This window comes from Xenopus laevis, chromosome 4L (assembly GCF_017654675.1).
Source record: "Xenopus laevis strain J_2021 chromosome 4L, Xenopus_laevis_v10.1, whole genome shotgun sequence".
NCBI classification, from domain to species: domain Eukaryota; kingdom Metazoa; phylum Chordata; class Amphibia; order Anura; family Pipidae; genus Xenopus; species Xenopus laevis.
In genome coordinates, this window is record NC_054377.1 from 129,301,698 (window position 1) to 129,315,856 (window position 14,159).

The window sequence follows — 14,159 nt, forward strand, 5'->3', positions numbered from 1 at the left end:
AAATAGCAACCAGTCAACAATTGGTTCTTATCAGTCTACTGCAAATTAAGGTGGCCATGCACTACCCGATAAAAGCTGCTGTTTTTGTCCATCAGACAGAGTTGGCAGCTTAATGGCCTGTGTATGGGGCCCTCTGACGGGCCTGCCTGACCATTATCTGTCTGAAAACAAATATGGGCAAATATTAATTGGACGGGTTTAAAAATCCTGTTAGGATGAGGACTGGAGCTTGTTGATACAATCCAAGTCCCGAATGCCTGCATTTACCATTGTTTTCATTCAATACTTTAGCCTTAAAGATGAGCATATCAGAGAATGATCCGCTTTTTTGACAACCTCTCCAGACATGGGGACCTTTATAGTCAGTTTAAAAAGAGGAAAGCAAATATCTGATTGGTTGCTATGCGCAACTATAATGATGCAGTACAGTGTCAATACTGGAAAATCAGCCCCATGGTCAAAAATAGTCCCTAATATATCATGTACAGAAAGGCTTAGTGGCCCTCACATAGGTCCAATATGAACTGCTAGTCTAGGAAGCCTGCAGCAGACCCTTAGGCATTCGCTAGAGTTTTCAAATTGCCAGTCCAAGCTTGGTGAGACCGATCTCTGTTATTTTCTGAATCCCTGTTATGGGGAATTATTCTCTGCATGGTGAATATTTTATATCTCGCACACACAGCTGTAATTCCCAAAGATTAAAACCAATATGTAAGCAGCAATGTGTGTGGGAAAATGCATCATTCTACACTGGATATTCCAAGACACCCTTACTCTTGCTAAATAGCTATCTATAATCAAATGCTCCTCTTGAAACAGCTCAAACTATGGGACTATGGGGTGTCCACATAAATATTATAGTGTGGCGTCATTGGATCTCTGCCATCTCCTAGTGTCTGCCTCTAAAGTCCCATGTTATTGAATGCTCAATATTTAGTTGCAGCTTGAATATGGGAAGACCTTTATGGGCCTATCTTGTCTTCCTATTTGCTATCAATACAATTTTCAGGCAGTGATTAATTTGTATTAGTTAATATTGTACGTAATTGCTGCTGTCTAACTGATTGTATGTTCTTTATTTTCTGTTTATGTCCTTAATAAAACCTTAAAAAACAGATGAACTGCCAGCCTTACGGGGAAACTGACTACTAGGCTATCAACTGTCAGTTTTCTTATTACGCGTACCTGTATACTTTGGGTGTTGCACGCAGTGAAAATCATGCCCTGGTGTGGTAACCCATAGCAACAAATCAGCAGTAACCTTTACTGGCCTTATAATAAAACAGTCACTGCTGTAAAAATCTCCTCTAGTAACCCATAGCAGCTAGACAAGCAAGTTTTGTATTCACATAACCCCCAAAATATCGTCCTGTGCTGTGGGTTGTAAAGAGAATTGTTACCATGATAAATATGGGGTTTATAAATGTCACAATAAGTCTCGACACACATTGCATGTGTTTGGCCCTGTGTATGAACTCCATTAACTTTTAGTATATTGTAGTGAGCACTATAATGAAACAATTTGCAATTGGCCTTCATTTTTCATGTGCAGTTTTTGAATGATTTACCTTTTTGTTCTGCAACTCTCCAGTTTGGAATTTTAAGTTTACTACCCTAGTAGCCAGGTAGTGCTTTGAACTAGAAACTTTCCAGTTTTTCTTCAAATAATGTGATTTATTTCAACATACTGTATCCAACGTTTCGGTCCCCACTGGGACTGTTGGACGTTGGATACAGCATGTTGAAATAAATCACATTATTTGAAGAAAAACTGGAGTGCTGGTCCTTACCTAAACGGTTGTTTGGCTGTGGGGGTCAGTGCCTGAGAGCTAGAAAAAAAAGTCAGAAGAGGAAAGCAAATAATTCAAAAACTATTTAAAAAGAAATGAAGACCAAAAGTGAACCACTTTTTGACTTGCAGGGCCAAAAACAATCTACTTTACTGAACAATATGTAATTAGTCATATTCACATACTGACTGTGCAGAGAATGCAGCAGGATCAGGGGCTTACCTGTTATGCAGTCATTCTCTTGCCCCCCTCCTTATGAGCTGTTTGACAGCCCTAGAGCTACACCTTTCCATGAGCCTGATTTCAGCCACCATTGAATATTCTAAATGGCTGCTGATCTGCTAGTTGGGTAGCTGGACTACAGCAAGCCAGTTCAGACTAAACAATCAACTGTAATCATCTAAATCCTGTCTAGAAATATTCACCAGTGCTGTCTAGGCATAATGTTTGTGATGAGAGCAAAAAGTGCCTTTGTGCTTTGGTTTATAACTGCTAAAGGGTGCTGTGAGACTTGCAATTTCTGCCAACTATGATGGGAAATGATTGAAGATGGATTCTTCCATTTTCATGTATTGGCCCTTGGGGAGGTGGGGGGTCACATAAACATGACTACAGAATGCCATGAATGATGTAGTCCAGGAGTGCCCATACTTTACTAATGCGAGGTCTACTTTTAGTGATGTTGTCCCATTATTATCTACATCCATAAAAGCATTGTTGGAATTCTGTTCCATTGAAAATATAACTCAAATATTGATTTATGAGAAAATGTATATTGCTTTATTTATCAAACAATTATTTCTTATGTAACCTTATCATAATAAATATCTTAATGGAAAGCATTAAACAGGAGGATGATTTAGACAAGCTATTTGTTGACAGTTTCTAGAGATCTACTGATCACCTGCTAAAGGTCTACTGGTAGATCTCGATCTGCTTTAGACCTATCAGTGTTTGCAGGTTGTGGTTTGGTTCCCCTCTATTCTCCTTAGATCCAACCCAATTTCACCTTGCGGTTCTTTTTCACCAGGTAAATCCTGACTATGAGGCAGGGTGCCTGGAGTCTGAGGTCTCAGTAAGTACAGGAAAGTTAGATGACCCAAGTATCTGGTTTATAGATCCTTGTCCTCATTACCTAGATAACCCCATGCCTGCTAAATAATTCCCAGTTTGGTTTGCTGTACCCTTTCATTGCTCCCAGTACCTGCTCAGTCTGCCCTTGGCTTGCATTCTCAGCCAATCCATCCCATATTTTCCCAGCTTCTAACCTATTCTAGCAATGTCTAGATATTACCCTGTACGTGGCAACTGATAAAATCCTATTATAATAGCCAAAAGCTGCATGTGGGACTGCTTATATATAAGGGCAAGCATATATTTTATCCCTGCATTGTGGCTGTTTTCTAACTGTACTCATCGTTTGAGATGGAATGGGCATGTAGCCTACTGATGGAACCCATTTTATTTGATAACCTCAAAGCATGAGGAAGAAACTAGAGTTTGGGATTAAATAGGGACCCCTTAGCCATTATCCTGTGCCTGTATCTTCAGTTTGAGGTGTTATACATCGTACTAATTTGATCTTTTTTTTTTTTTTATGTTAGCAGCCTACTTTTTGGATTTTGCATTATAACCGTTACCTAGTCTTGGTGATAGAAGGGTATCCTCTTTTTCTAAAATCAGCTGAGCGGAGTATTTAGGGATTCTACAACATTTGTGCTGTCCTGTCTGTTTCCACATCTCACGCTCTACACTTTCGTTCCTAGATAGACGCAGAGCCAGACGCAGGCAATGCCAGAATGCAGATGGTACCAGAGAAAATGATGTGCACCTTGATTTCTGTCCCAGAAGGAAATGACATTTCCTCCATCTTTGAATTGGACCCAACTACTCTGAGGGGAGGAGACAGTCTGGTACCCAGGTAAGGAAATTGTGTATTTTTTTGAAACCCTTGTGCATTGATTTATCATATAATGGGGACAGATACTTTAACTTTTATACATGCCCTGCCTAATGATCATTTAATCACCTTTTTTTGTTTTTGTCTACCAGAAATTCATATGTTAGACTGCGGCATCTCTGTACGAACACCTGGGTACACAGCACGAATAGTCCTATAGACAAAGATGAGGAGAAACCAGTCATGTTGAGGGTGAGTGCCAAGCACCTCATTCTAAAGTTACATTAGACTTTAGCTTTGATTTATCTAGAATATTTATTTGTTATAACTGCTTTGCTGCAAATGATCGACATGGTATTCTAGAAAAATGCATTCCATTTGGACCGCAAGCTGCGGGGTTCAGGGGTTGTGCTCCCGGACCACTGACCTCAACCAGTAAGTGAATTTATACCAGTAAGTGAATTTATACTTACTAATACTTATACTTAATAATTTTATTCAAATGGAGAATTACTGCTCAAGCAACAAAGGTATTGTACACCAGGGTCACTTCCTTGTACCTGTGAGTTTTGGGTTATCCCCTCGCAGATTTATCAAGGGTCAAATTGAAAATTCGTAATTCAAATTTTCTAATTTTTTTATGGTCAAAACCAACTAGGGAGTTCCTCAGATTCAATTCAAGTTATTTGAAGAATTCGAGTTTGATTTTTGAGATTTATCATAATCTGGCCCTTTTAAGAACTCAAATTCCGCTGTTCACCACCTAAAACCTGCCAAATTGATGTTTGTCAATGGGAGAGGTCCAGGGATCAATTTGGAGTTGTTTGCAGCCTTTCTGACATTCGAGTTTTTTAAATTTGAAACAAATTCGATTCGAGTTTTCGGCTTGATTTATTTCATCCGAGTTTTAAAATTTTCCAATTTTTTAATAAGTTTAGATTGGATTGAATTTGTGGGAGTTATGGGGAGTTTTTAAAAACTCATAAGAATTCGAAATGCGACCTTTGCTAGATGTGCCTCTTAAAAATCGGAGTGTGTTTTTCTATGTATTATAACAAAAACTGCAATTTTCTGGCTTCTTGTGGTTTGACTGCAGTGCTTAAACCATTTACAACAATACTTTATCCTTATTTATTCTATGATCTAGAGGAGGAGAACATTGTAAGGTTGCATCTGTTTGCTGATATAAAATTATGCAGAACAATTGAATTAATGCAGGATGTGTTATCCTTTATAAGTGGGATCTGGAATAGGCTGGTCAGTGGCAGATTAGTGTAGACAAATGTGAATTTATGATGAAATTCAAGTTTAAAAAAAAAGATGCCTGCTACATCCACAGTTGTTTGGACATAGATATGATTAGCATCAGAGTGTGGGGAAGTGTAATTTAGCACTGGTTAGAAAAAAACTGGCTTTATTGGCAAGGCTGTCTCCTAATGACTTGAAACTCCTTGCATCCAATAGATTGGTACATCCCCAGTGAAAGAAGACAAGGAAGCATTTGCCATCGTCCCTGTGTCCCCAGCTGAAGTGAGGGATCTGGATTTTGCAAATGATGCTAGCAAGGTGCTCTCTTCTATTGCTGGAAAACTGGAAAAGGGAACTATCACACAAAATGAAAGAAGGTGAGCCATTGTGTGAGGCTAGTAAGTCTGCTTGATTCTGTCCTGAAGAAAATTTGGCAAAGGGGGGGGGGGAGGTAGACAGCGTGACAGTTGGTGAAGATAAAATCATATTCTTTCAAATCTATCCTTTTTATAGGTCTGTTACCAAGCTACTGGAGGAGTTGGTTTACTTTGTGACAGGTTTGGTGAATTCTGGTCAGGACATCCTTGAAGTCTTAGTTAATAAACCCAACAGGGAGCGCCAGAAACTAATGCGGGAGCAAAATATTCTTAAGCAGGTGAATTTCCAAATACATTACCCTTTAATACATAGTTGGTTCAATCGTGTGCCACTGTTTTGAGTATTGGTCTAATCTCCTTTTATAAAGATCTTCAAGCTGCTACAGGCTCCGTTTACAGACTCTGGAGATGGTCCGATGTTGCGTCTGGAAGAACTGGGAGACCAGAGACATGCACCATTTCGGCATATCTGCCGACTTTGCTACCGGGTTTTAAGGCATTCTCAGCAAGACTACAGAAAAAACCAGGTGATCTTTACCCTGCACCATAGTTTCAAGTTAATCATTCATTTTACGGTATTCCATGGAGATTAATGTATTGCATAAGTATGGCCTCTTAAGGCATTACATCCCATATATTCGCACACTCTAGATGTATGTCTAAATATTCACAGCATGCCATCTGACTGTGGTTACCACTAGTGCTAACACACGGTCAGTTTGTCTAAACATTGGCCATTATATAACTCTGAACCAGGTAACTAATCCCTACCAACCAGACTGGCAGAAATTTTAAGTCTGAGAGCTGCGGAACAAAAAATTAATGAAGGGAAAATGTGTTCTGTTTCACTTCTCCACTTTCTTTTACATTGGAGGTCTGTAGGTGTCTTTTTGCAGAAAAACCTGATGAAAAAGTTAGTGGTGACGCATCTGTGAAGATGATCAAATGCATATGCATCCTTCTTTTTTCTTTTTTACAACAAATATATATAATAACCTTGTTCTGGCACATTGTTTTCAGGAGTACATTGCCAAACAGTTTGGTTTCATGCAAAAGCAGATTGGTTATGATGTGTTGGCGGAAGATACAATCACAGCTCTGCTACACAATAATCGCAAGCTACTGGAAAAACATATCACTGCTGCAGAGATTGACACCTTTGTGAGTCTGGTACGGAAGAACCGGGAGCCAAGGTGAGGACACCAGCATGAACTTGGGTGCAGTGTCACAGGCCTTATCAGTGTGTAAATTCAGGTTTTATTACAAGATAATGCAACTGTAGCATTGTTTGACAGCTTGTCTTAAATACTCTGTATGGTTTGTGTTCAGTGAATTCTTTGTAATGTTGGATTGGTGGTTTCATGAACTAATGGCTTCCTACTTTTTTTTTTAGGTTTTTGGATTACCTGTCTGATCTCTGCGTATCTATGAATAAATCCATTCCAGTCACCCAGGAGTTGATATGTAAAGCTGTGCTGAACCCAGCCAATGCCGACATCCTGATTGAGACTAAGTAAGAGATGCCAGAAGCTGCAAATCGGTTCTCTGCTCTACATTAATGCAGCTCAGGTAGCGCTAGAATGTGTGTCCTTACTGTGTGTACTTTTGTCCCAGGTTGGTTCTGTCACGTTTTGAGTTTGAAGGAGTTGCTAGTGGTGACAATCCGTTAGAAGCAGGGGAAGATGAGGAGGAGGTTTGGCTTTTCTGGAGAGCCAGTAACAAAGAGATTCGCAGTAAAAGTGTAAGAGAACTAGCACAGGATGCAAAAGAGGGACAAAAAGAGGACCACGATGTTCTGAACTACTACAGGCAAGTGGAGCAATTTTAAGAGCGGTTTCTGTTGCAATAGTGTAGAAACTACATCATACTTTTTTTTTCTGTAGATACCAACTGAATCTCTTTGCCCGCATGTGCCTTGACCGACAGTATTTAGCCATAAATGAGATTTCAGGCCAGTTGGATGTGGACCTTATACTCCGTTGTATGTCTGATGAGAATCTTCCATTTGATCTGCGTGCTTCCTTTTGCCGACTCATGCTACACATGCATGTAGATCGTGACCCGCAGGAGCAGGTGACTCCCGTGAAATACGCCCGTCTCTGGTCAGAGATTCCATCTGAGATCGCAATAGATGAGTAAGTGTTCAGTGGGGAAACTGTTGATGGGGAAGTCAATTCTTTTAGACTTAAAACCAATGAATTTTGTGTTATAAGATTGGACAGGGGTATATACCATAATCACAACCAAGGCTTATTATCTCTGCTAATTGAGTCTTGTTGTGCATTCTAGCTATGACAGCAGTGGTACATCAAGGGATGATATAAAGGAGCGCTTTGCACAGACTATGGAATTTGTTGAGGAATATCTTCGGGATGTGGTTGGACAGCGGTTCCCATTTGCAGATAAGGAAAAGAACAAGCTAACTTTTGAGGTGATGTATTTTTTTGCTACTTGCATGTGTAGAACTAAATTAGTAAGTATATCAAAAGATTTTTATTTAACCCCACACCAAATGATTGCTGTACAGGTGGTAAACCTAGCTCGGAATCTCATATACTTTGGATTCTATAACTTTAATGACCTCCTTCGTCTGACCAAGATCCTGCTTGCAATACTAGATTGTGTGCATCTGATTGCCAACTTCCCTTCTAGCAAGATTGGTAAGGCGGAGGAAAGCAAAGGTGAGTGAAGAACTATAGTAATGGTCTCTACTTTCTTACTGAAGGCATGTGTGTCATCTTGTCCTTCTGGATTTCCTTTCAGTACAGTGGTAAGCAAAATGTTCTGATTTTAGGTGGCAGCAATGTTATGCGATCCATACATGGTGTTGGGGAGCTGATGACACAAGTTGTGTTACGGGGAGGAGGGTTCCTCCCACTGACACCTATGGCTGCCCCTGAAGGGACCATCAAAGCTCGGCGAGAACCAGAGAAAGAAGATATACTTGTAATGGATACAAAGTTAAAGATCATAGAGATCTTGCAGGTAGGCTTGACTTCATTCCTCTTCTACATCTACCTTTGTTTATATAGATCTATCATCTACTTTAATTTTTATTTATCTTTTAGTTCATCCTGAATGTACGTCTGGATTACCGTATCTCTTGTCTCCTTTGCATATTCAAAAGTGAATTTGATGAAAGCAATGCGCAGAACGTAGATGGAAGCGCAGAGGCCACAACTGTAGTACCGGGTAAGCAAGACGCGTCTGTATTAGTAGAGATGGACAGGCAAATTGATTTTACTGGACTGAAAGGAGGAACTTAGTGAGCAGAGGAGACTTGTTTGCAAGTCCATTACTTGTATCCATTGGAGTATAGTTGGGAAGTGCACAGGAAGAAAAAGCATGAAGGGAAAGTACAGCATAAAAAAATAACTAGTTGCATGAACTTGTGTTTCAGGGACACTGGATTTTGAGCACATTGAAGAACAGGCCGAAGGCATCTTTGGTGGAAGGAAAGTATAAAACGGTTGTAAGACCAGGATAATTTGGAAAAGTGATCTAGAGGGAGTTTGATTTTTATCTCCTGTTTCCCAGCAGTGAGGAGAACACACCTCTGGATCTAGATGATGATGGAGGCCGCACATTCCTCCGTGTATTGCTTCATCTCACCATGCACGATTACCCTCCATTGGTTTCTGGAGCCCTGCATCTGCTCTTTAGACATTTCAGCCAACGCCAGGAGGTGTTACAGGCCTTTAAACAGGTCAGGGGGAAAGTATTTATTTCAATGATGGGCCTGTCCTGTTTGAATGCCACTTTTAATCACTGTCTTCTCCTGCAGGTTCAACTTCTAGTTACCAGCCAAGATGTGGATAACTACAAGCAGATAAAGCAAGACTTAGACCAGCTGAGATCTATTGTAGAGAAATCAGAACTGTGGGTGTATAAAGGATCAGGACCAGAGGAAGTTGCAGAAGCTCAAGCTGGGGGTGCAAACAAGGTGGTAATCATACTATTTTAGAGGCTGCAGTTTCTCTGCACAGATTATATTATATTGCTCTTCTAGTGTTCATGGAGCAGTTGATATATCATATGGTCTTATTCTTGTTATGGGTGGTACATTAATTGCAATTAAAAAAAAAAACATTGTTTTTCTTCAAGATGTGTTGGCTTGTATTAACATTGCTAATACCTCTCACTTGGGCACATGTTCATGACATTGTTTACTTACAGGAGACACCAGGGAAATCAAAAAAATCGGAGAGTACAAGCAGCTATAATTATAGAGTGGTTAAAGAGGTAAGCCTGTCACCCCAATATGATTGTGAATGCATGGCTCAGATATACACACTTCAGCGGTTTACTTTTTATGCAGATACTCCTTAGACTGAGCAAGCTTTGCGTGCAGGAGAATACAACAGGGCGAAGGAATCGCAAGCAGCAGCAGCGTCTGCTGAGGAACATGGGAGCTCATAGCGTGGTGTTGGAACTACTGCAGATTCCTTATGAAAAGGTGAAATTGTTGCTTTGTTAATGTTTGGTGCATATATTAGTTATATCTTCTTGGATCAGGGTGGGTCAATGATAAACTGAATGGCTCTCAATAAGAACATTGAATTAAGGCATTACTTTGGCATGAAAAGATGAGTAATGGTGTACAAAATGGTATAGAAAATGTTAAAACTGTTTTGAGAGTCTGTAATGCCTTCCTTTTTTGCAAAAGTACTGCACTGTTTCCTTGCTTTATGCAGGTCATCTAAATTGACTTTAGATACACTTTTTTTTATCTCTATCTTTGTGCAGACTGAGGATACCCGGATGCAGGAAATCATGAAGATTGCACACGAGTTTCTGCAGAACTTCTGTGCTGGGAACCAGCAAAACCAGGCTCTGCTTCATAAACATATAAATTTGTTCCTAACTCCTGGGGTGAGCAAAGCCTTGTTTATTCACTGTCACATTAGTGCACGTTAGTCTTCTGATAAATGATTAAAACTATTCTTTGTGCTGTGTCCTTCCTTTAGATACTGGAGGCAGTCACTATGCAGCACATCTTCATGAACAATTTCCAGTTGTGCAGCGAGATTAATGAGCGAGTTGTTCAACATTTTGCTCACTGCATTGAGACTCATGGGAGAAACGTACAGTACATAAAGTTTCTGCAGACTATTGTGAAGGCTGAAGGCCGTTTCATCAAGAAATGCCAGGACATTGTTATGGCAGAGGTACGGGCACATGTTCAATGGAACGAGAGGGACTATTTCTGGTGATGCAGTGACCTGCATCTATCCTTATTTTATTTTGTTGATTGGTATATCATCGTGTAAGCTTGCAATGAAGGTAATCATGTGTAAAACGATTATTCCATTATATTCCTTTTCTGGCAGCTAGTGAACTCTGGCGAGGACGTCCTTGTGTTCTACAATGACAGAGCGTCATTTCAAACCTTGGTGCAGATGATGCGCTCAGAAAGAGAGAGAATGGACGAGAACAGCCCACTTATGTATCACATACACTTAGTGGAGTTGTTGGCTGTATGTACAGAAGGAAAAAATGTCTACACAGAAATAAAGTGTAACTCTTTGCTCCCACTGGATGATATTGTGCGCGTGGTGACCCACGAGGACTGTATTCCCGAGGTGAGCTTGCAAAGAAGAGCTCTGATGTGAGAAAAGTCATCTGAGGTTTCTGATGTATTTCCTAAATAGTGAAACTTCAGAACAGTCCTCTTTCTTATAACAAGTTACTCAACTAAATTACAGACTTTTAACTAACCAGCTGGTAGCATTATTGTAAAAAAAAATACAGGTATTAGATACGTTATCCAGAAAGCTCCTAATTATGGGAAGGTTGTCTTCCATAGACTCCGTTTAATCCAAATAATCTATATTTTTAGAAAAGATTTCCCTTTTCGCTGTAATACTAAAACAGATCCACGTACTTGACCCAAACTAAATATGATTAATCCCTATTGGAGACAAAACCAGCCAATTGGATTTATTTAATGTTTAAATGCTTTTTTAGTAGACTCAGTACCTAGTAGACTAGGTAAAAAAACCCCATGCCCTGAGCATTCGGAATAACAGGTCCCATACCTGTACATATTTTCCTTAACATCTTGGAATCTTAAAAACAAAAAAATGTACATAGCAAAAGTGCTTAGAATCTGTACTACCCTCCAGCTTGCATACGCCACTGGATGGTGCCCATAGATATATGATAAGGTGTAGTGGAGTTATATTATACATCAATTGGGAGTCCACATCTGATTTCCAACTTAGTTAAGCCTAAGGGACTCGCCCCAGTTCTCAGGCAATTATATGCAAAAGATTCGTTTATCAAAAGATAACTGTCCCGAGGCTTTTTTCAGTAAAAAAATATCATTTTATTTAGATTAGCGTTAAAACTCAGATACATACTGACCCCACCAGGCCCACCTTACGCGTTTCGCACCCTCAGGCGCTTAGTCATAGGTGTATATAGGTGTAAGGTCTAGTGGAGACCAGCTCCTAAAACTAATACCAATATACACCACTTAGCGCTGCGTTTTCCGAAGTCGCCCGAAGTTTCCTCCGTGAGGCAACTTCGGGTGACTATGGAAAACGAAGCACCGCATGTGCTTTAGCGCAGGCAACTTTTCATTATAGCCTATAGGAAGACACGCTGAGGCAGTTCAGGGAGATTGTCGCCTAGAAGACGAGGCGATTAGTCGCCACGCGTCAAAATCTCTCCGAATCGCCTCGTGAACTAACCCTTAATCTTTCCTTTTTTAATTGCATAATGGTATATGAAAACATTAAGAAGCACTCTTTCTAGATATTTACAAGGCAGATTGAGAATACTCACCTGGGTGCAGTGCGACTAGGATAAACTTTTCTTCTCTCTGCAGGTGAAGATTGCATACATTAATTTCCTCAATCACTGTTATGTGGATACAGAAGTGGAAATGAAGGAAATTTATACCAGTAATCATATGTGGAAATTGTTTGAGAATTTCCTTGTGGACATCTGCCGGGTAAGGACTCATCAAGCAGCTAATGGTTGTGTATCATAACTTGTGGTCAGTATAAATATAATTGTTATAGATTCTGTCTTCCTTGGCTTTATCGTATATTGTGTCTGTTCTTCAGGTGTGTAACAATACGAGCGATCGCAAGCATGCTGACATTGTACTAGAACGTTATGTAACGGAAATTGTGATGAGCATAGTGAATACCTTCTTCAGCTCCCCGTTTTCTGACCAGAGCACAACTCTACAGGTATGTGGTGGCTAGGGACAGACATGGGTTAGATACAGGGTCGGATTTAACGAAGCAGCGCCCCAAGGCCGCACGATCCATACCCTTGCTGTTTCTGGGCGCTGCCCTGTGTCTGCAGGGTCCTAGCGCCGGCTGTGGCGCTCGCTGAGGCAGAAGTGCTGGGGAGCGTTAAGTCCCCAATGCTTCAAAGATGCGGCTGGGTGGTGTGCCGCCCCAAAAATTTCGCCGCCCTAGGCCTATGTGGCCTAGCCACAAATCCGGGCCTGGTTAGATAGAAAGAAGCCAGTTAATAAGCCTAAGGTTACATATGGGTAAGGTGACCCCATGCCTCTGGTGGTGGGGGGGCAGTTTTATTTTTTCCATTATGTTTCATTTGGTAGCAGTTTTTGTAACCCTACTTAAAAGTACTTTAGTGCAACACCTTTATTTAATCTAAGGCAGTGATCCCCAACCAGTAGCTCGTGAGCTATATTTTGCTCCTCAAACCCTTGGATGTTGCTCTCCGTGGCCTCAAAGTAGGTGCTTATTTTTTTAATTCCTGGCTTGGAGGCAAGTTTTTATTGCATAAAAAACAGATGTACTACTAAACAGAGCCTCCTGTAGGCTGCCAGTCCACATAGGGGCTACCAATAGCCAATCACAGCCTTTTTTTGGTTTTTCATGCCTGTGTTGCTGCCCAACTCTTTTTACATCTGAATGTTGCTCACAGGTGAAAAAGGTTGGGGATCCCTGATCTAAGGGGATAAAGGCAAATAGGTAAGAATTGCACACTTACATCTTAATACTTGAATAAATGCAAAGGGAAACTAAAATTGTGGTTAAACCGGCCCATTAAAGTTACAAATATTGGTTGATCATGCTAAAAATGTTGCTGATCTGATTGCTCTCAACACAGGTTTCAAAGCTCGCCATGGTGCATCAGGTAACTGGGGAGGTGTGAAAAGTCCTATTTTTTATTAATTGTTTTTTTGGTAGGGGGGATGTTGCATCACTTTAATTTTGATTGTTGGAGATTGGCACAGTATCTTTTGGCACATATAGTGATTCCTCTCTCACTCTCCTTGGTGATTGTATTCATGTGGTGGTTGATTACAAACCCCTACTTCACGTCAGAAATTAGCTTCCAATTTTCCTTAGCCTAATGAGAAATCATTATTTTTATGGATTAGACATGAAGGTCATCATTTGAAACTTCTCTGGGGGAGAAGAGATGAACATTTTGGTTATTGTTTGAGCAGAGAAAAAAAAAACACTTGTGACTTTTCTTACAGACCCGGCAGCCAGTATTTGTACAGTTACTGCAGGCCATTTTCAGAGTTTATCACTGCAACTGGCTCCTGCCTTCCCAGAAAGCATCAGTAGAAAGCTGCATCCGAGTTCTTTCAGATGTGGGTAAGAGCAGACAAAATATGGGGGTGTCTTAAAACCCCAAATGGTGGATGCAATGTGACCTGGGGAATGTAAGCATGTACCTATGGGAGTAAATAAAAGTATTCAACCCCTCTTCTGTTACTAAACTTTTGCTGGTGAATGTTAGCAGAATGTTTCTCAATATATACAAGTGACACAGAATAATCTGATATTTGTGCCAGTGTCAATTCTACACTGACTGTAAGGAACTCCCTGGATTCAAACCAGGGAC

The 14,159-nt window shown here is 40.4% G+C and overlaps 1 protein-coding gene across 8 annotated transcripts in view; it reads left to right on the plus strand.

Annotated features, from left to right (window-relative positions):
- The window catches only part of LOC108714625 (inositol 1,4,5-trisphosphate receptor type 1), a 119,069-nt gene that overhangs the window by 65,248 nt on the left and 39,662 nt on the right, over positions 1 to 14,159 (plus strand). For 2 of the 8 annotated variants that reach the window (XM_041590798.1, XM_041590801.1), the window contains exons 11-36: positions 2,821 to 2,865; positions 3,557 to 3,711; positions 3,843 to 3,942; positions 5,155 to 5,315; positions 5,452 to 5,593; positions 5,684 to 5,842; positions 6,336 to 6,508; positions 6,709 to 6,828; positions 6,930 to 7,124; positions 7,199 to 7,450; positions 7,605 to 7,746; positions 7,843 to 7,996; positions 8,110 to 8,300; positions 8,384 to 8,507; positions 8,716 to 8,770; positions 8,856 to 9,021; positions 9,100 to 9,258; positions 9,492 to 9,557; positions 9,634 to 9,771; positions 10,062 to 10,187; positions 10,283 to 10,483; positions 10,646 to 10,897; positions 12,148 to 12,273; positions 12,389 to 12,517; positions 13,413 to 13,439; positions 13,789 to 13,909. In XM_041590798.1, the coding sequence (XP_041446732.1) occupies positions 2,821 to 2,865; positions 3,557 to 3,711; positions 3,843 to 3,942; positions 5,155 to 5,315; positions 5,452 to 5,593; positions 5,684 to 5,842; positions 6,336 to 6,508; positions 6,709 to 6,828; positions 6,930 to 7,124; positions 7,199 to 7,450; positions 7,605 to 7,746; positions 7,843 to 7,996; positions 8,110 to 8,300; positions 8,384 to 8,507; positions 8,716 to 8,770; positions 8,856 to 9,021; positions 9,100 to 9,258; positions 9,492 to 9,557; positions 9,634 to 9,771; positions 10,062 to 10,187; positions 10,283 to 10,483; positions 10,646 to 10,897; positions 12,148 to 12,273; positions 12,389 to 12,517; positions 13,413 to 13,439; positions 13,789 to 13,909 (3,679 nt within the window). Of the gene's footprint in view, positions 1 to 2,820; positions 2,866 to 3,556; positions 3,712 to 3,842; positions 3,943 to 5,154; positions 5,316 to 5,451; positions 5,594 to 5,683; positions 5,843 to 6,335; positions 6,509 to 6,708; positions 6,829 to 6,929; positions 7,125 to 7,198; positions 7,451 to 7,604; positions 7,747 to 7,842; positions 7,997 to 8,109; positions 8,301 to 8,383; positions 8,508 to 8,715; positions 8,771 to 8,855; positions 9,022 to 9,099; positions 9,259 to 9,491; positions 9,558 to 9,633; positions 9,772 to 10,061; positions 10,188 to 10,282; positions 10,484 to 10,645; positions 10,898 to 12,147; positions 12,274 to 12,388; positions 12,518 to 13,412; positions 13,452 to 13,788; positions 13,910 to 14,159 lie in introns of all 8 variants that reach the window. The other 6 variants (XM_041590799.1, XM_041590802.1, XM_041590804.1 and 3 more) reach the window with 4 other exon arrangements.